At 38.7% G+C, this 21772-nt stretch overlaps 1 protein-coding gene across 5 annotated transcripts in view; it reads right to left on the bottom strand.

The window, feature by feature from the left end:
* ncor1 (nuclear receptor corepressor 1) overlaps positions 1 to 21289 on the bottom strand; it is a 67413-nt gene extending 46124 nt beyond the window's left edge. For all 5 annotated transcript variants that reach the window (XM_006799545.3, XM_035911431.2, XM_035911429.2 and 2 more), the window contains exons 1-9: positions 21150 to 21289; positions 17148 to 17337; positions 14428 to 14522; positions 12576 to 12783; positions 11394 to 11573; positions 9389 to 9502; positions 8064 to 8120; positions 7871 to 7923; positions 7119 to 7185 (exon numbers count right to left, since the gene is read on the bottom strand). In XM_006799545.3, coding sequence (XP_006799608.2) covers positions 7119 to 7185; positions 7871 to 7923; positions 8064 to 8120; positions 9389 to 9502; positions 11394 to 11573; positions 12576 to 12783; positions 14428 to 14522; positions 17148 to 17258 — 885 coding nt within the window. In that variant the 5' untranslated portion in view covers positions 17259 to 17337; positions 21150 to 21289. The remainder of the gene's footprint in view (positions 1 to 7118; positions 7186 to 7870; positions 7924 to 8063; positions 8121 to 9388; positions 9503 to 11393; positions 11574 to 12575; positions 12784 to 14427; positions 14523 to 17147; positions 17338 to 21149) is intronic.
* Between the last annotated feature and the right edge of the window lie 483 nt (positions 21290 to 21772).

Below are 21772 nucleotides of genomic sequence, written 5' to 3'. Positions count from 1 at the left end.
GAACTGCTTGCTGATGTTCACTGGAAAGATGAGTCAGAGTGAGGTGCGCTGGATAACTCGTAGAGTTTCCAACAGATTTTTATCTGTTATGTTTGTTATAAATGCTCAAACTCTAGTTAACATACAGGATACTTAGTTAACTTAATTTCAAAATGCAGGTTTTCTTACCAACATGCTAATGTTGATCGTTAATGGCAACAGTTCCAACAGTTTTTTTGGAATAAAGATTACAAAACGCTCGATCTGCTCCCTTTTTTGTGAGATGTTGTTTAAAATTTACTGTAAATATGAAAAAACGGACAGGATTATTCCATCGTTTTCCTCTTCTGGCCTGTCAAAGTCTGATTTGAAATGAAATTTGCACGAGAGTTGAATGGGGCAGATGGGTTATGTATAGGGTTGGGCAATTGGACGAATATATTGACTACAGAATGGGGAAGATGGGTTATGTATAGGGTTGGGTAATTGGACGAATATATTGACTTGTAAAAACGATTGACGATAGGGGCGATTTATTTATTTATTTGCCCATGAGTAAGTTTGCTAATAATGATGGAGCTAATAGAAGCAGTCAACAGAAAAAAAAATAATAGTGCTGTTTTAACAGCACCATCTTTCATCTGCGAGCAGATACACTGTCCTCAGAGTGTGCCCAAATGCAGCGATTCATTTACTCAAACTCATAACAGAAAGAAAGAAAGGTAGTAGCCTATTTTCAGAAAAAAACATTCAGATGGTGGACACATACATGCTAATGCAAGTTAGTTGTGTTTCAGTCCTTTGCTCGCACTATACGTCAGCGGTACACTGTTTTGGTTACATCCTTAAGTTTACCTCTTTCATCGGTTTAAAGCCAAAGAAATCCCAAATTGGCGACTTTATATTTTTTTGGCAATTAGTTCATCCATGTTTGGACTTCTTCTGTGTTGTAAATGCCCAAATCAGTCCGTGCATAATTACATTGCTCCACCCATCAAAAAGTCTGCGCATGCGTGAATATATCGCCCATTGTGGATTATTGGACAATGGACGATGGATTGTTGGTTGGCAAATTTTTACATATCGCCCAACCATAGTTATGTACATAAAAAAGTCCCTTCTCCCCAGCAATGCTATCCATGTAGGTCTTAAAATAAATTTTGGGGAAACAAAATTCATTAGAGCCATGAAACAGATTTAAAAGCTAGTATTAGCTTTATATATAGGCAGGACAGTTGCAGCTTTTCAACTGCAATTCCAACTGTTCAGTTTTTCATTGTGACATCAAATAGCAGCATAAAAGTCTCGCTATTCATCCTTTCTTTTCATTTTGTAAATGTATGTAGACATCTTAGTAAAGTTGTCTCTTTGTCTTATGCCTGAATGACACATAGGTTAATGTTAGTTGACACAAAAACAGATGTTCTTCTGAAAAAGGTCAGGTATGAGGACTGGACTGAAAATTTGTTTAAGAAAAAACAAAAAAACAAAAAGCACCCAATATCCAAAGAAAGCCTGGAGAGCTATTGATCAAGAGCACTTAAGAAAAGTCTCCAGCTCTTTGGAAGCAAAATATAAAGAAATTGGGCGTAGCTTAAGACTTTTGCACAGTATGGTATATTGTATATACCGTATTTTTTGGACCATAAGGCGCACCGTATTATAAGACGCACTGTCGACAAACGGGTCTGTTTTCATACATAAGGCGCACCGTATTATAAGGTGCATTAAATGAAACAAAACAGTCGGATAAGTCAAACTTTACTCAACTCATTCCTCTTGCTTCCTCCACTTCCGTACCATTGATTCCTTAATGTTGAATTCTGTGGTAGCTGCTCTATAAACACTGGAACAACATATACTGTTGTTCCAGAGTTTTTCTCATTTTTGCTATGTAACTTTGCACTGTCCACTTTCTGCTGTAACAAAACAAATTTCCCACATGTGGGACTATTAAAGATTATCTTATCTTACATTAATGACTAACTAGGGCTGGGCAATATGGCCTAAAATCCATATCGCGATATAATTTGAAGCACGTGCAGTAACAATATATATCGCGATATATTCTTTTCTTCTGCATAAGGTATTTTACACACTATAAGGCACACTTAAAATCCTTTAATTTTCTCAAAAATCGAGAGTGTGCCTTATGTATGAATTCTGGTTGTGCTTACTGACCTCAAACCGATTTGGGCGTGCTGAAATCTGTTAAAAATGTTTTAGTACAACTTTGGTAAGCCGCACTGCTTGATGGATTGTCAGAGCATTACGGCTGACGTAGTGAGGAGCTTCGCGGAGTAATCTGGGTCCAAAACTCCGTCCCCTTTAGGTCCCAAAGTCAAACGAATACTGAGACGGAGTTACAAGTTAACAGGAAGTTAGCTCGCTAGTTTCCACCTAAACATGACATACCATGTTCTGACTGAGAGATTTTTGAAACTAATTAAAACGTACAGCTCTGCTACCATTTCCAACATAAATGAAGACAAGAAACTAAACAGCAGTGGCGTTTGTAGGGTTACTGAAGTTCGACTACCTGGTATATAATGTTGTGCTACGTGATTGCTAGCGACACAGCTATGTTAGCATAACATTAGCACAGTGAAGCTGGAGGATGAACGCCAACTTTTTTTCCACTCGATAAAAGTTAACGTGAGGGATTCTGTATGAACAAATGCAATCGCATAGCAGGATGCTATACACGGGCCAAACTTCAGTCAGGAGAACAACTGAAATTATTCATCCACAATACAAGGTTAGTTATTAATATACTGCAACAACATGGGAATAGAACAGCTGCGAGAGAATTCAACATTAATGAATCAATGTTATGGAAGTGGAGGAAGCGCAGTTTTTGGCTTTCCCCATATTTCAAAAGTGCTTCATCTCTTTGCTATGACTGTCGCCCGGCATAATTTGCAGATGATAATTGTTGTAGCCTGTCACTACCCGATCCGTACCGGAAACCCGATCGGTACCCCGCATGCGCGAAAGGTGTCTACTTCCGGTCGTAGCGTTTTACGATAGTTACGGGTCAGAGTATCTGTTAAGATGTTAAGAATAATAAGTATATCTTAAAATGTTTGCAATAATGAAGCATTTCAGTACAATGTAGACAAAAACGAAAAATAAAAAGATAGTTACGGATCGGGACTCCCCGATCCTTACTGCGCATGTGCAAAGTCGGACCGTACAAATCGGGTCTACCCGATTCGTACCGCGCATGTGCAGGGGTTTTCTTCTTCTTCTGTTCGTTTAATGGCAGTTTACTCCCCAGTGTACGAGGATACCGCCACCTGCTGACCGAGCGAATGAACCCTATTGTAAACTGAATTGGCGTCATTACAAACGTGTGTTAAATTTGATTTAGTGATAGACGAGTGTGTTTATGCTTGTCTGTGAGGAGAGGATTGATTAGTATAGTGACGATGATGTCCGCTATCACTGTCAATTGTCAGTAAACACTTAATCTGGCTGATGAATCTTCACGTGACACATTGCTAAATCAATATTATTGTCTGTAATTAGGCGCCATTCTTCTTATTTTACGGCGCTGTTGTTCAATCGGGGAACGCTCTCTGTTGAGGAGAAAAGCATGAATTTGTTTGTATACGGATTATCCATTGTTTAAATGTCCCGGGCAGTCGAAAAGGAGGCAGAGCTGTTGAGAAATGCTAGGAGCTAACTGGGCGCTAACCGTATCATTCAAATATATTGAATGTCGCAATGTTGGCAAAGAGAGGAAGTGACGTAAGATTTGCGCATGCGGGGTACCGATCGGGTTTCCGGTACGGATCGGGTAGTGACATAGCCGCTGCGATGCTTTCGACCAAAACAGGCGCAGCTTGATGACATCATTAACATGCGCTATCGCGATAGAGCGGTATAGTCAAAAGCTCTATCGTTGGCCACATTTATCTAGTTTCTATCGTATATCATTTATATCGCCCACCCCTATGACTAACCTCATATTGTGGCTGGATTAGGGCTGTTCGATACAACGATATATATCGGATGACGATATAAAAACGTCTATCGTTTCCTATTACGCTATCGTTTGTTTCGTGGTGTTTACAGCCATATTTTTCATCGTTTTGACGGTCACTGTAGTGGCTATATTAATTTCTTAAAGTCTCTCTTTCTCTTATATTTAATATAACCACACTATGGATGGACAAGTGCCTGTTTTTACGTGTTGTCGTTAGCAACAATGACGGTAAAACCATCGCCTGGCTCCGCTGTCCGCTTGTTTGTTTTCCACGTAAACCTTTCACAATAAAGCTCAAGATCCTGTTGAGACTTTTCAGAATAAACTGAATCACATGAAAGAGTATGCAGACAGTTTATGGATGAGAAGCAAAAAAAAGAGCCGTCAGGTGCTAAAAAATCATTTTATTAAAGACGAAAGAATTTAGACAGTTTTTAACTCTCAGTGATGCCATAGTATTCGTTTGACTTTGGGACCTGAAGCGGACGGAGTTTTGGGCCCACTGTGTTATGCTTTGTTATGCTAACATAGCTGTGTCGCTAGCGATCACTAGCACAGCATTATATACCAGCTAGTCCAACTTCAGTAACCCTACAAACGTTACTGCTATGTAGTTTTCTGTCTTCATTTATGTTGGAAGTGATAGCAGGGCTGTACGTTTTAGTTTTGCCCAGAAATCTCAGAACATTGTATATCATGTTTAGGTAACTAGCGAAACTAGCGAGCTAACTTTCTGCTAACTTCCTGCTAACTTCTAACTCTGTTAAATTTAATAAATTCTGTTTTCATGGATGCCTGGATGTTAAACTTAATTGTTACACCTGGTAAAGCAGCAACACTGATCATTTTTATTAAAGATGAAAGAATTTACACAGTGTTCGTTTGACTTTGGGACCTAATGCGGACGAATTTTTGGACCCAGATTACTATGAGCCGCGAGGCTCCTGACTACGGTAGCCATAACGCTCAGACAATCCATCAAGCGGTGCGGCTTTGTAGCTTAGCAAAGTCCTACTAAAACATTTTATGACAGATTTTTGAGCACCGTGTACCACATAAAATTGGTTCGAGGTCAGTAAACACAGCCAGAATTCATAGATAAGGCACACCAGATTATAATTTTTGAGAAAATTAAAGGATTTTAAGTGCGCCTTATGGTAAATGGTAAATGGACTGATTCTTATATAGCGCTTTTCTACTCTCCCGGAGTACTCAAAGCGCTCTATGCAACACGCCACATTCACCCAGTCACACCCATCTTGCCCAAGGATACTTGGCATGCAGACTGGAGGAGCCTGGGATCGAACCTCTAACCTTACGATCAGTAGGTGACCTGCTCTACCTCCTGAGCTACAGCCACCTTATAGTGTGGAAAATATGGTACCCTTTTTAAACTTTGTCCAAATCGGAAGTCTCAATAATTAAACTTTCATGAGTAAGATAAAATGTTAATTTGCTTCACTGTAACCTTCTGTATTTAACTACACATAATTACAAGAGTTTCTTTTAAAGAAAACTATTAAAAAAATATTTAAATTAAATGTTCACCAAGGTTCAGCATTTATTAGTCAGTCTAATAAAACGGACCCCGTAAAACTGTCGGATGTTCTGATACAAACTTTAAAACCAGAATAAATGTTTTGTTATTCGTGGCATGTTTAGGAACCTGGAGACCTGGTGCCAGGAGAATAACCTCCTCCTAAACATCAGCAAGACTAAGGAGCTGATCGTGGACTTCACCACAAAGCAGGCGAGGAATTACAAACCCCTCATCATCAGTGGCACGCCAGTGGAGAGAGTGGACAGTTTCCGATACCTGGGTGTCCACATCACTCAGGACCTGTCATGGTCCTGCCACATCAACACCCAGGTTAAGAAAGCCCGTCAGCGTCTCTTCTTCCTCAGAAGACTTAGAGACTTCCATCTGCCACTGAAGGTGCTCAAGAACTTCTACTGCTGCACCATCGAGAGCGTCCTGACGGCAAACATCTGCACCTGGTTTGGGAACAGCACCAAGCAGGACAGACGAGATCTGCAAAGAGTGGTGCACTCAGCCGAACGCATCATTCAATCAGAGCTCCCTGACCTGCTGTCCATCTACACCAAGCGGTGCAAGTCCAAAGCTAGGAAGATTATGATGGACCTCTCCCATCCCAACAATGGACTCTTCTCACTGTTGAGGTCTGGGAAGCGCTTCCGCTCCCTTAAGGCCAAAACAGAGAGAATGAGGAGGAGCTTCTTCCCCCAGGCTATTCGGGCCCTGAACCAGGTGTAGGACTGTACTCTCCCACACACATCACTATAAGACTGGACTCTCACACACATCACATCACCACACGCACCACCACACATTTCCTATAATTTCCTATAATTTATAATCTTTATAATCTCTCTCTGCTGTTTGCACATTTTTATTTATTTTTTATTTTTTATTTTATTATTTTTTTTATTTTATTTTTTTACTGTAAATTCCTAAGTTAATTTGTAAATTTTGTAGTAAATTGTAAATACTGTAATACTGTAAAACTTTTTTTCTGTCATTTAATGGTCGGGCATTGCGCAGCTACAAGCATTTCACCCCCATGTCATACTGTGTATGGTTGTGTGTGTGTGACAAATAAAATTTGAATTTGAATTTGAATGTATTGCTTCAAGATTCAATTCAATTCTTTTTCATGTAGACAGCGCCAACTCACACCAACTGTCGCCTCAAGGCGGTTAATATTTTAACGTAAAGACCCTGCAATAATACAGAGAAGACCCCAATAATCAAGATGGCTCCCTCTGAGAAAGCACTTGGTGACAGTGGGAAGGAAAAACTCCCTTTTAACAGGAAGAAATGTCCAGCACAACCAGACTTAGGGAGATGCAGCCATCTGTTGGAACCAGTTAGGTGTGAGTGAAGGAAGACAGGACAAAAGACACGTTGCGTCTTATGGCTCAATATGTACATACATATAAAATACAATATATATAAAATACATATAAAAATTTTTTATCACAATGTGTTTATATCACATCAAGTTCAGCTCAGGTCATCTAAGGACAGTCACATACGTTATGGCTGTCACACTAACCATGGAAATACGGGATGCTATTTGAGCTGTATCCATAACAATGACACAAATAAATGTACAAGGACACTTACCCTTTGCTTACGTGCATGGTTCCTCCTCTTAAAAAACAAAATCAGCTTCTTCCTCATGACTTGGTTTCTGAAAGTGAACAGTTGCCTAAAATCAGTCACTATTTTTAAAGTATTACCAAAACAAAAAACAAAAACCAAAAAAACAACTTTAGTTTCAACAGAGCAAGAGTTGCCTTTAGCTGCTACCTTTAAAAATTACAAAATTCATTGACGCAATGAGCTCAAATTCTGTTTCAGCACACTACCAAACACTTTATTTGTGTAGCAAATACAAAATACTGATAAGTATTCTGTTTGCACATGATGGTGGGGAAAGAATAGCGAGTGCTCCGACCCTGAATGTGCAACCTGTGCAGCAGATTCACACAGAAGTGGGCCCTGTCCTGATAAAAGCAGAGCCAGATGGGCTGCTCTCAAGGTACACAGCGATAAGGGTTTTGTCCCAGACGACACGACCTTCAACCCAACGCAACCTGCTTTAAACACACCCAATGCAGGCACATACACACATTTTCTCACTTCCTTTCTTGCTCTCCTTGGTGTCAGTAGGCCAGTTCAATGAGGTGACTCAGCATTAAGATTAGACTGACTTATCAGCGGGTTTATCTCGCCATGGTCAATATTACAGCCACTGCTGTCCTCGGCTCAGAGGCTTCTTATACTGATACCGAGGCAAGCATCAGATCCTGTACTTAGGACATTTATTAAATCTATTTGTAAAAGAAAAAAAACAAAGAAACATGGACACTCACGTCTTGATGTTGTCATGGTACACCTTTGTGTCTGACGGCTGGTTATACAAAGGCTAAAAAACAAGAGGGAAAAAAAAAACCAACAGACCAGCAACAGATGGTGGATTAATTATTAGCCAACAGACAAACTGTAACACTACTTCTTAAACAAAGCTTATGTAAGGTCAAAAATCTTAACCATTAAACTACTTACCAGCTCAACCTTGGGACCAAGGCCTTCTAATATTTTATGGGCCTCTTCAGCTTTTTTCTAGATCGGGGAAAGAAAAAAAACAAGATTACAACAGGAGACTAAAAAAAGAAACAGCAGGAACACACCATCTTCAGATATGGATGTTTATGTTGATTCTGAGACATTTTGCCAGCACAGCATTAAAAGGAAGGTTCAGTTAAAATAGAGGGGGCAAATGTTTTTCCTTTCTCAAGTGAAGTACTGAACTATGGCCATAACCATAATCTTAAGACTTTAAGACTAAACAAAAATGTTTAACAGACACGTGTTTGATTATTTCAGATGTATTCAGTTGGCTTGACATATAATTTTCCTCCATCAATTAATTCAAAAAACAAGAAATTGCAAAAGCCTGAAAAGCAATTCACAATACAAAAAAATAAATAAATATAAGAGTGAGAACTCCCACTGCAGTATAAATAATAGGGCAGTCAAGGCAGTATTCCTGAATCACTGCAGTCTGTCAGCTTTTTCAAGATCATTAGGGACATACCAACTCTTCATTTTCACATTTCACAAACCCCCATCTGTAGACTGAGATAAACAACCACAGCTGCCAGACTAAATGCTATGTGCAAAGCCTGAGCAGCTTTACAGCCTAAAGGGTTAATGGTTGACTGAGAAGGGAAGGCGTGTCCCAGCGCTCTCCTACCACAACACTGTCTGACACACATGAACTCCAGTGACCTCTGTAAACACATCCTCACTTGCTGCACTGTTGTTCAACTGAAATACACATAATGAGGCTTACCTCCACCCTTGAATGAGATTAATATATTCTTAACCGATACAAAGAATCACATCTTCTGTTTGATAAACAGATTCGGCACTTAAAAGAAGCATCATTTCTAGTCCCATTAACTTCAAAACACAATGCTACAACCACAAAATATTCCATCTTCTTCTAACAGATGATGCATATAAACGGGGGTGAGGAGAGTCAGCAATAACAGGAACCGTTCAGATATCATCAGTTGGTTACCACAGCTTAGATACTACAGAAAGTGATTAGTGGGAGTGAAATTAAACTCCAAACCCATCAGCTAACAAAAGGAATTACTTAATTTGAGGGTGGAGACTGTCACGGGTTGGCTGGTGTCATTGGTGGTTTTAACACTTGCTCACAGCTTATTGTGGCACGATTTTAAACAGAAAAAGTAATGTTGTTCTCCCAGCTCTGCAGACACTGTTTGCAATTATTCAAGATAATAAACTAACAGAGACCAGAGAGCAAAGAACCAATGCTACTTGCAGGCGTGTCTTTGTGTTTGCATGAGACGACTAACCCTGTTTTCGTCGTAGATGATTTGGACTATGCTGCGGTGCTTGTGCTCCACTGGGGGAGGAGTCACTGGCTTTTCGGGCTCCACTGGCTTTGCTGCTTCCTCTTCAAGTTGTTGCTAAGAGACAACAAGAACACATGAATTTTTGACCTATGGCACACAAGATCAGAATAACAATGTGGAGTGGAGAGACTTATTTCATTTATGCATGACCATACAGAGCAGATTGTGAAAAAACACAGACCCATAAACAGTGTAGTGATCTGATCCCGGCATCTCATATATGAGGACCATGCAGGTATTGTCAAATTATTCCCTGCAGGCGTTTTTGTGTATAAGGCTGAAGGTTTCTGCCACTGGGGCTAGGGCTGTGCGATATGACCAAAATCTCATATCCCGATATAAAACATCTATCGTCCGATAACGATATAAATCACAAAAAATGTAATATTTTCTGTAAATTCTGTGAACCTCAGATAGGTGAAGTGTTTCCAGCTGGGCGTCTTGTACCTGGAGTCAAGTGTTTCAACTGCTGCATGAAACTACACATTTTTAGACATAGGTTGTAACGGCCGCCGTTTTCTTTGTGAGTGTTTATTACACGACGTGCTGCGGGGAAAGCCTGTTCTAACGTTTGAGTCTAAGGTTTATTTTTTTAGCACCTGACGACTCTGTTTTTGCTTCTCATCCGTCAATACTCTGCATACTTTTTCACGTGATTCTGTTTATTTTGAAAATTCTCAACAGGATCTTGAGCTTTATAGTGAAAGGTTTATGTGGAAAATAAACAAGCGGACATGCGATGGTGTTACCGTCGTTGTTGCTAACGACAACCCATAAAAACAGGCACTTGTCCGTCCGTAGTGTGGTTATATTAAATATAAGAGAAAGAGAGAACTTTAAGAAATTAATATAGTCACTACAGTGACCATCAAAACGATGAAAAAAATATTGCCGTAAACAGTTTATTTTGCGACACCACGAAACAAACGATAGCGTAAAATGAAACAATAGACGTTTTTATATTGTCATCCGATATATATCGTTATATCGAACAGTCCTAACTGGGGCCATGTTAATAAACACAGACACACTAATCTGCTGAATGTTTGCTAGGTCAATGTTTACAAGCTAAAGGTTATGTAAACTACCAGGTTACAGGGACCAGATTAGGAGTTCCTGAAATACCTCAAATAAACATTAAATCCCTGAAAACCTTGGGAAAAGGCAGACTGGAAAAGGGAGAGGTATTCTCTTGCAGCTTTGATCAGCTAACATTTCTATCTAATTAAGTAGAATTCCAAAAGAGATAGCAGTTCAAAGACGACCAAGAAGTAAAAAAACAAACAAACAAAAAAACAACAATCTAATCTAAATAGGACGCTGAGCTGAAGAAAAAAAGTAAACCTAGGGATCTAGAAATGTAGTTTCTGAGAGTGCCTTCTAGGAAAAATACAAGAAAATGAAAGACACAAGTCTGTCAGCCTATAGATTTACAGCAGAGGCATCTTATAGCCCTGAGGAATGCTTTAATTTTCAAGGTCAAAGAGCAACTTGGAGCTCACCGAGAAGACAAGCCAGCCTCCAGGGCTTATCATCACCAAGTCAGTAGAGAACTTGATATTTAGCACCAGACATACTGAACAGGGTTTTCTCAAAGGGAAAGACTTCCGGTAGATTACTTTAACCCTGAGCTGAGAGTACAACACTTTTTACACTACATGGATCTGCGGATTTCTGAGACCCTCCCATGAATATTTTTCTTAGTATTTATCCTCAGTGTCACTTTCAATAAAAAGTCAGTTTGAAGTTTAGCTGTGATACAGTTGCATAAAAGCAACAAAACATTTATATTTAAGCACTTCCTCAATGCTGTTCTAAAATTTGTATCATATCAGTCTCTCAGTTTATTTCTTAAAGAAAAAAAAGAAAAACATTATCTGTGCCAAGTTTTCTTACACAACACTCATCGTGTTTGAAATATGTTAGGCCAAGCTGGGTAACCAACCTGCTTTTTCTTCAACTTGAAAATCTGCTGCTCCACTTTAGCAATCTCTCGGTCTACACGGTCCATACTCTGGATCAGCTCTTCCTTGGACAGTTTAGAAGGAGAGGTGTCCTGCTCCTCCCCCATGTGTAGTGTAGGTCCTCCTGGGGAAGACTCCACTTTGACAGTGAACTGAGTCTCCTGGCAAAAAACCCCAAAAAACTGTTAAATAAGTTTATACAAATTATTGGTAGGCAATCTGGCAATAATATGACAGAAGAGCTTAATTTACCAAGTATTTTATTTTTGAAAATTAATTCACCACTAACCAGCACAAACCTGTTTGGTTTCATGCTTCCCTATGCACAGGCTCTGAGCCATTCAGCTACCTCTCCAGTCGTTCTCACCTCCTACAGACTGACTCTGACTGTCACTGTCTAGCAGCTAGAAAGAGCATTTCTTGTTCTACTCTGCCTTTCCAGATCACAGATGATGTCCAGGGCAGAACAATAACTACAACCTTCACTGGAAGTCCAAGACAGCAGAGTTCCTCTGATTGTAGGATGAGAGACTAAGCAAAAACGCAGCTGAACAACATCAAGTACTGACAGTAGAGAAACATGAGCCGGTGCATGGCTTACTGGCTAACCTGACAGTATCAGCAAAGACCAGATAAATATGCACTGCTCAGGTCCAAAGGCCTATAAATTACATCCTCTGAGGATACAAATCAAATCAACACCTTACCAAAATAGCCCCATCCTGCAATAAAACGTTCATAAAACGTCATGACTGCATTAGTCTTAAGTGTTTGAGAATCCATGAGTGTCTACTCAGACTCGAGTTTTTTTTATTGTCTACAAGAACCTATTGTTAAGTTCATGACTTTAGCAACTGCGAAATAAAGGGCCTATGGCTGATGTTTTAAAATTTGGCCATTATAAATAGTGGAGAGCCTTGTTTTGTACAGTGATTGTGCTTTAGTCTTCATTTATATTCACTTTTGTTCCAACAAAATAAAGAAATCTTAATTATGGAAAAGAACTGACCTCATCTTTTGTCTTTCAGATGTTCATAACAATAACTTTTATGAATACTGAACACTGACATTAGTAAATGTTAGTCCAATCTTAAGCTTAATTATTTCTGCCTGATAAACTGGTTCAAATACAGGACCTACAAAATAAAAAATATGATGCCCACCTTCTTGACCTCCACAGTGGCTCTTAGGCTGTCCTGTACACTATGGGGCACAGGCAGAACAATACCCCCCGCAGTGGGAGGGGTGCGGGTGATATGAGCCTCAGCAACAGTCTCCAGGCGAGGGCGTTTAGCCTCCAAGACCTCATGCTCAGGTTGGGCTGAGACAGAGTGAAACTGCTGTTCGTAACCATGGCGCCTCTCTGGAGGCCTGACAAAGAAAAGTAAACAAGAAATTTACAAATTTATCAGAAACTGCGACTAGCTGTCAAAATTAATTGGAGGATGCAAGAAGGGCTGGGCCATATTATACCGTTCACGGTGATACCGGTACAATGTTAGGCAACGATAAGAAAATGAAATATCGTGATAGAATATGAGTAAAACGTGCATGCGGACACAAAAGCATGGCGGTAACGGAGAATGAGAAGAGAGAAAGCGGATTGTTCAGTGAAACGGATGAACCAGAATTGGTTTGTAAAAATGGTGCTACTTCAGTGATGTGGAACTGGTTTGGTGTTTGTCCGTCAGATACCCACCAAAGCACATTTTTTTGTAGAACATGCACGCGGGCCGTCATTATTGCCATATTTAGACTAAGGTACTCGTAAATCTGGGAGTAATCTGGGTCCTAAACTCCATCAATTTCAGGTCCCAAAGTCAAACGAACACTGCAGCATCACTGAGAGTTAAAAACTGTCTAAATTCTTTCACCTTTAATAAAACGATCAGCATTGCTGCTTTACCAGGTGTAACTATGAAGTTTAACATCCAGGCATCCATGAAAACAGAATTTATTACATTTAACGGAGTTAGAGGTTAACAGGAAGTTAGCGGAAGTTAGCTCGCTAGCTTCGCTAGTTACCTAAGCATGATGTAGCATGTTCTGACTAAGAGATTTCTGAAAAAATTCAAACGTACAGCTCTGCTATCACTTCCAACATAAATGAAGATAGGAACCTAAGCAGCAGTGATGTTTGTAAGGTCACAGAAGTTGGGCTAGGTGGTATATAATGATGTGTTATGTGGTTGATAGCGACACAGCTATGTTAGCATAACATAAAGAGTGAAGCTGAAGGATGAACGCTAACACTTTCCCACTCGATAAAAGTTAACATGAAGGTTCCTGATGGTTAGAGACAAATGCAATCGCATGGCAGGATGCTGTAAACAGACCAAACTTCAGTCAGGAGAACAACTGAGATAATCCATCCACAATAGAATGTTAGTCATTAATATACTGCAACAACATGGGACTAGAGCAGCTGTACAGCATTAATGAATCAATGGTACAGAAGTGGAGGAAGCAAGAAGAATGAGTTGAATAGTTTGATTTATCTGACTGCTTTGTTTCACTTAATGTGTCTTATAATCCCATGCACCTTATGGTCCGAAAAATACGTATTTGACTTTTTTATTTGGCACACTGCAGTTTAATGTTGCAAACCACCTCTTTTTGACTTCAGTGGATATTATACATGGTTATGGTCAGGATATGTCAGCCCATTTCTACTGGAAATGCCTTTTGGTTAAACTTTCAGCAAGGAATTTGCTTTTGCACTGTTAAATTTTTATATAGCTTTAATGCACATAAAAAAACAGCTGCTTGTTTAAGTGAAAATAAATGGATGGGGGGTTTTTGCGCTAGTAAAGTTGTGAAGTTGTATTTTGTCTCGCATCAATTATATTGTTATCGCAAATTTTCAAATATATATCATGATAAATATTTTTGGCCATATCGCCCTGCTTTAGATGCAAGAAGGGAAAACCTCTCTAGAACAAAACCTAAAATGAAATAAGAAAGCACCTAATAAAGCCTAATAAGCAGCTTGGTATTTGAATCTTACGCTTCTACCTTTCAGCTCCAGGGTGGAATTCGGACAGTAAAGACGGTCTTCTGCGACCCTGTGGATCCTGCATGTGATTCCGGTAGTCTGGGACGGTGAAATCCTAAAGGCAAGAGGAACACTTAGCAAATTAATTCTTAAATCTCAATCTTATTCAAGTTCTTGACAGTGTGAAGCAGGGAAAATGGAAATCAATACACAAAAACAAACATCACCTCACATACCATAACAAACTATAAGCACCTCACAGATGCAGCAACCGGATCATCCTTAGAAAGTAGTGTCTACAAAAGCGACACATTTCTCTGCCACAGATACATCTTACTTTGAATCAGTAAAGCTGCCTCCACTGCCTGCTTCACTCACACTTTTACACATGAACTATAACCTGAAGCACAATGCTTTTTTTTTTTTTTTTTTTTTACCCCTTAGCAGCTCATGTAAGCACCATCACTGGCTGTACAATGCGCTGTCAAAAGCTTTGAGGGGCACAAAAATCATGTAACTGCGATGTCCCCAGTTAGAGTCTAGCCATGGACCTGTGCTGCATCTCACCTCATGTATACATACACACATAAACACATGCCTGCAACCCCACCCATCACATTTCCTGTAAACTCTGTTCTACTTAATCTAATAAAGGCAACTCAATGGGCATTTCTGCCACTCAGCTGCAACTCTGAGTAGACAATCACGATGCCAGCAATCAGAGATTAAAATCATAAATGATTAAGCTAATTAGCTTTGCTTATTTTGTTAGCTTACATAATTTTATTTGTTGGTTTATTTAACAGGGACATTGCAGATATATAGAAAAAGAAAAACAGCTATAAATGCGGCACAGTTATCCAAGAGGCCAATTAAACAGCCTGGAAACCCCCCCCCGGGCAGAGGTCAGAGTAAGGACAGAATACAACATCATTGTTAAGCTTACCAGGAATATACAAAAAATATATATATCCTAGTACTAGAGAATAAGGGCTGGCCCGAAGTGAGGCCCAGTTCCACTCGTTTTTCAAACGTGTCATTAGTCAGTTCACAATGGAATTACTGAAACCAGCAGCACTACTCCTCCTCTGGCAAACTAAAAGGAATGTTGTTGATGGCAAGAACATTGATTAAAATGTCTGTAATAGTCAGGGGCTTTTATCCAAAACCGTATGGGGTAAAGAACACAGAAATGTTATCAGCACAGTGTGACTGCCAAACAAACCTGAACAAGCAAATGCAGTTACAGGAAACATTTCTAAATTCCCATTTTGTCCCAGATTTAAGCAAACAATGTGAATGCTCAGAAATGTCCCATCGAGAGTTTTCTGTGAAAGTATGCTTCTAAGAAACGTGTCACTGAAAATGTCCAAACACCATCCAACATTCTCAAATGAATGCGCAAAAGGACGACGCTCTAGAGTTAAATACTGCTACGGGAATTACCACCACACATGGTTTTTCACTACTGAGACTACAAGCAAATTTAATCAGCATCGATGCATTTCTAATTGGTTTAAATAAACAATGTAACACTAATAAGTTAAAAAATGGGTTTGGTCTTGGGTTTTGTTTTGTTTTTTTAAATCACTTCCATCTTCAGTTGTAGTTGAAAATGAAGCAATAAAGCTCCTTAAAATGAAGCCACAAACAACATGACAGTGAGCTTGGTAAAAACTTTAGACTCGTTTTCCATGCAAAGATGGAATCTGGCTGTAAATTAGTCCGAGCATGTGCATTACCTTTTCAAATCAACTGGTTCAAAAGTAAGCCCAAAGCCTCAATTAACAACATCTTTAAAGTTCTGCTGTCATTGGCCAATCTTTTATTCACGCATATAATATAAACAAAAACAAAAACTTCTTGGTAAGGAGTGCAGTTCCAATTCAGTATGAAGAGATATGATATCTACTCATACTGCACCCTAAGCCACAATTAACAGAAAGAGGAACAGATTGATTTCATTTGGAATACTAGCTAAAGCTAGACTACTAATCAAATTTTAGATTCTGTCGCATTTTTGACATCCAACAATTACAAAAACTAAATGGTGTGTATTTATGCTACAGGACTGATTAATCTATTGCATTTATTTTCACTTCAAAGCTCTCACTTTTTTCCTTACACTAAAAATCAAGTGCACCACTAAAAGATAGCTTTTAGCCAAGTAGAGGAAGAAAACAAATCACAAAGTTTTAGGTAGTTTTCAGCAGGGACAGGCAGATGTCATAGCAAGTTTGAAAGGAGAGAGAAAGAAAAGACAAAATGTATCTAGATGGGTCAGCAATTTTGATACCTTGTGTTATCAAGTGTAGCCAGTGGCACAAGACCTTATGCAAAATCTGATTTCAGCAACAATAAAATCATTTTACACCATTTTGTTTTTACTGAAAACAGTAGTGTAATTTCTCATAGAAGTAAAGCTATGGCTCCATAGTGTAGCTTCTTTTGGCATTAGCCCAACAAGCAAAAGATCCCTGGTTCAATCCTGGGAGGACACTGATTGGTCAACTCAGAACAAGTGGTATTTTTGAAAAGTGAAAATAATCTATCCCCTGCTCTTTCAGATATCGCCATCAACAGCTTAAAATCTATCATACAGGCAAACACTAACGCAACACGGTCAAAGCTGTCAGTGAGATTCTACACCACAACAAAAAGGCTAATAGGGGTTGACTCGGGTGAGGATACAAACATGACTGTTTGCTCAAAACAAAAGAAAGCAGAAAGGAGGCTTTACCTGTGGGTGCCGGCTGCTGGTAAAGGTGTACTGGACAGATTGTGATGGGTATCGGCTCTGCTCACTGCTGAAGCTCCCCTGACTCGGGGGGTAGCCCGAGCTACTGGACATCCTGGCTCAGTGCTAGCGGGCTGCAGCTGCTTCACGGAATGCAGAGTTTAGCTAGACCATGTTGGGAGACACGAACCACCTGCACCAGACAGAAACATACATGCACTTTTCAAAGAGTCACATTTAAGACATGAATGTATATATTTTTAAAAAAGTATTTTTCTGTACTTAAAAAAACCTAATCAAGTCATCATATAAGCTGAAAATATTTAAGTGCATGATAAAAATCTTTTTCAAGAACCCTGCAAAAATCACACAAACCAGAACTGGAAATGAGCAACACAAACACATAGGCACTAGGGAACAGACCAGTCCCAATGTGATCAGGCTGGTTAAGACGTATTTATATGAACAACAAAGTATCTGTGAGGAGAATTTTGGCTTTGATCAAAAAATCACCTCATTCCCAGTGTAAGTAATGAAGTTAACATACCCCAAAATAAAATAATTATAATACTAACATTATTATTTATAATTCAATGAACCTGATTCATGACTGTTTTTTATTAACCTAAATCTTTTGTTTTAGACTGTGTAATGTGTAGGGAGCTCAAACATACAAAAATGCACCCAGATTCAAAATCACCAACAAAAAAGACCACCAATATTTAGATATTCTTTATATTTATTTTAAAGGAAAAAAAAAGACTTTCACACCTCCGGCCAATTGCCAATTAATGTTTTTGGACTCTTACGCAAAATGAACCCAAACAGGTAAGGGCAGAACAAGACTCCAACCCAGAACCCTGTTGCTGTGAGGAGAGTGCTAGCCATGACTCCACCATGCTGCTCTATATTTGACATTAATAACTTAAATCTGCAAAATATTTAGTAACTTAAGCTTTAAAATAAACACAGACTCAGCCTTGCTGCAGGCATCACTGTTAAAAAAAAGAGAGAGGTGGAGGGTGGTGAACAGGTGGTTTGATGAAAGAATTTTATTGACATTTTATTGTGAAAATACTGACTGTAGGGGAAAGAAAAATACTTATTTGCAAGCGTCTATTTCAGCTACTTTGAGTCACAGGCATATTCATACTATTCATTTACTGCCTCCATGTCTTCGGTTACACTGAAATCAGATTATAACATCTGGATAAACGGATTACAGAAAACCAGCATTTAAATGTCAATTTATTTCTACAATTTATTTTTAAAACTGTGAAGACATTTTCTACATGTGGCACAAGATTCATAGATTTTTAATCAATATATTATTATGGTTTCTATCTTCTGTACAAACAATCTACTGTGTATTGAAGGCTTCCCTTTACATGGGAACAGTTTCTCAGATTTTAACAAACTTCTGTTCGGAGGTGGTTTAAACTTTCTATTCATATTGTTTCATGTTCTTCTATCAGAATAGCATCCCATAACTGTACCCACGATGAACAACTTAGCCACTGCATTTAAACAAAACTGGATTCAGATGAAAATGAGTGAGTTTGTCTTGGCTGCGCAGAATCCTGTCACCCTCAATTAGTCAAGCATCGTACAAAGAACAAGAGCCAGGACCGAGCCAGGGTGCATTGTCTTCTCTCTAATAACAAATCATAGAGCCCAGATACTCCAGTGCGTTCCAAATGAACTAATGCACAAAATTTTGTATTTTGACTAAATATTTATGGATAAAAACAACACATACCAACAATAGGCCTGTAAGACACAAGGAAAATCTGTCATGTGTGATAACAGTGCCAATATCATAGATTACACGATATGACTGGCCATAAACAAGTACAAGTGTGTTTAATATTCTACAGATACAGGCAATAAATAGGTACACTGCTAACAAAACTCCAAATAATGAATGACTGATAGAAATTTTAAGCCATTTCTGAATGTGCTTTTCTTGAAAATTTGAAGTGTTTGCATGCAGAGTATGAATATATGAATTTATTTTTATTTTTATTCCTATTTATTCTATTTATCCCCTTTGTATATTTTATCTATATATGTCTTTGTATTTATATATGTGTGTGTGTGTGTGTATATATATATATATATATATATATATATATATATATATATATATATATATAATATTCTTGACTCTGTAACTTCTGTCGGTGCTGTGCTTTTTGGAAAACAAATTTCCCAGAGGAACCTACCCGAGGGATTAATAAAGTTCTATCTTATCTTATCTTATATAGTGCATGTACAAAAAATAAAAAATGATGGCCTAATAGTGCAGGATCCTCTTGCAGTAATAATGACGGCACTATTCAGCAGTCAGCACTATACTGATGAACTAAAACTAATTTAGTCTGCATGCTAGTTTACTGCAAACACAAATCTCTGGATTATGCAGTTATAACCGTTACCGATCACTAAAGTTGAAGAGATGTTACTTTATGGGGCGATCGTGGCTCAAGAGTTGGGAGTTCGCCTTGCAATCAGAAGGTTGCTGGTTTACTTTAATAATTAGAAAAAGACTACAAACAACAAAATAACTTGTAACTACCCAACTGGTGATTGCTGGTGGGGTTTTTTTTTTAATAAAAACAAATAAAAAAAAGAACTTTCATGGCTCACTTTGTAAACCCTAAATGCAGTGACAAATGTGTTCATTGTCATCATCATCTCCACAAAACCAGCACCAGACAGTCTGTGAATGTGGTTCTTAAATCTATAAAAGGCTCAACCTCATTTTCAATAGCACCTTCTGGCTTTGAGCCAAATTCAGGTAGAACAAATCAGCTCAGCAATTACAGGTCAAAATATTTGGCGGTAAATGAAATAAGAGAAACTGCTAAAAGAGTTCTGAGCAGCCCCACAGCTGCCTGAAGTATTACCATTTTATTGTTGTGAAAAAACTGAATCGCAGCATGTGGCGATGACCTTCTATTTACAAGCATAGCTGACACACAAACCAAACCTGGAAAGTATTTTGTTAAAGTCGCAAGGATAAAGCTAGGGAAGTCATATACTTCTAAATATAATTCAAAATAATTTAAAAATATTAACACGTGTCCTCTCAATAAGAAACAGCTAACCTCCTAGGCTCCAGAATGGATTGTCTCTTACAGTGCTTCATTCGGGGCATTAAATCAATTAAACCTTTCTTAACACGATAGTTTCTAAAAGCAGAGCATAATAATAATGACATAGGTATGCTTAGCATTACAATCTGGAACTCTACTTCTTAGGGGCCTGACTATAGCCTCGTTCTCAGTTGTAGTGTATGTTAGTGTAACTTGCAAACAAACCCATGATGGGAGTCATTTCTTGGATCTCTCGCACTTTAAAATGATGTAATATGGCAGCTAAACGAAAATGATGCTCCTGTGTGTTCTCAGCGTCTTAATTGTAATATTCGACCGGATTGGGGTCGTTACATCTGCAGAATTTAAAAAAAAAAAAATCCTACTTTCATCAGTTTTCTTCGTATCGCGGTAAAGTTCTAAGTAAAGTTAGCAAGTAAATTATTTACAGTGGTCCCTCTGATAATTTCCACACTAACCCAGCAGCTGTGGTGACCTCCCTGGTCTCAGCTAAAGGCATGCATGGTGAAATAATGCTGTTGTACGTTGTTATTGTTGTCTTTTAACGCCACACTGTCATATAAACGCAACTGAATTTGTATCTTATCTTGATCGGCGGGATGGGGTTATTTCTATAACAGAGAGCATCCCCGGAAATGCGCCAAAATCGTGCACGACAATAAAGGTCCATTTTAAGATATGCGGTACTTTAACGCTTTAGCTTAGTGTCGTGGCGTTTAAGATATTGCTGTTGTTGTCGCTAGCTTGCTAAGTTAGCCGTATTTCACCTTTGAAATCTCAACCACGTCGCCATCTTGCAAGGCAGATTTTCAGCGTAGACCGGGACGCTTAAATAGCGTGCTAATTAGACATGTTGATGTGCTGCATGGTAACTATTTTTACTTACCTCATTATAAGAAAATATATCGATGGCAGAGAAAGGGTTCCCTGTGCAGAAATATGTGGCAATAGTTGATTGTAAATCCGCGGGTTATGGGCTGTGGACGACTGTGCAGTCTGAAGGCTGCGCCGCATTTGTCGGTTGATGTCCTGGCAGAGTAAAAAAGATTCCCCTTATTATTAATGAATCCCCAGGGTATATCTAGTCCTTAAAATATATGTATATACGAATAAAACTAGACTCTGCAGAAAACAGAGCAAGTGGCTGCCAAATGCCATTTTTTGCGAAGAACTTTAAAATATAATTTTGGAGTGTTATATATCTGCAAGGACAATGTCATGGTGTGACAACTAAATCTTCCCCTCAAACACGATAATGTTCTCAGTTTTTTTTCTTTATTTCACTTTTCAGAAACGATTATTTCTCTCGATTTATACAACGATATAAACGTGTTCCTTCTTATATTTATTCAGACAAGCCAGAAAATTATTCTGTCTTGCGTTCTCATTATATATCTATTTAAAGTGAAACGAAAATAAAAGTCACCGAGACTGCAATTAGTACAAAAAATAAGGCAATCGTGGGAATAAACATGTGAACCCATGCTTGTTGAATTGAGTTATACTTCC

This window comes from Neolamprologus brichardi, chromosome 10 (assembly GCF_056152115.1).
Source record: "Neolamprologus brichardi isolate AB-2024 chromosome 10, ASM5615211v1, whole genome shotgun sequence".
Taxonomy (NCBI): domain Eukaryota; kingdom Metazoa; phylum Chordata; class Actinopteri; order Cichliformes; family Cichlidae; genus Neolamprologus; species Neolamprologus brichardi.
This window is presented reverse-complemented; position numbering and strand designations above follow the sequence as displayed.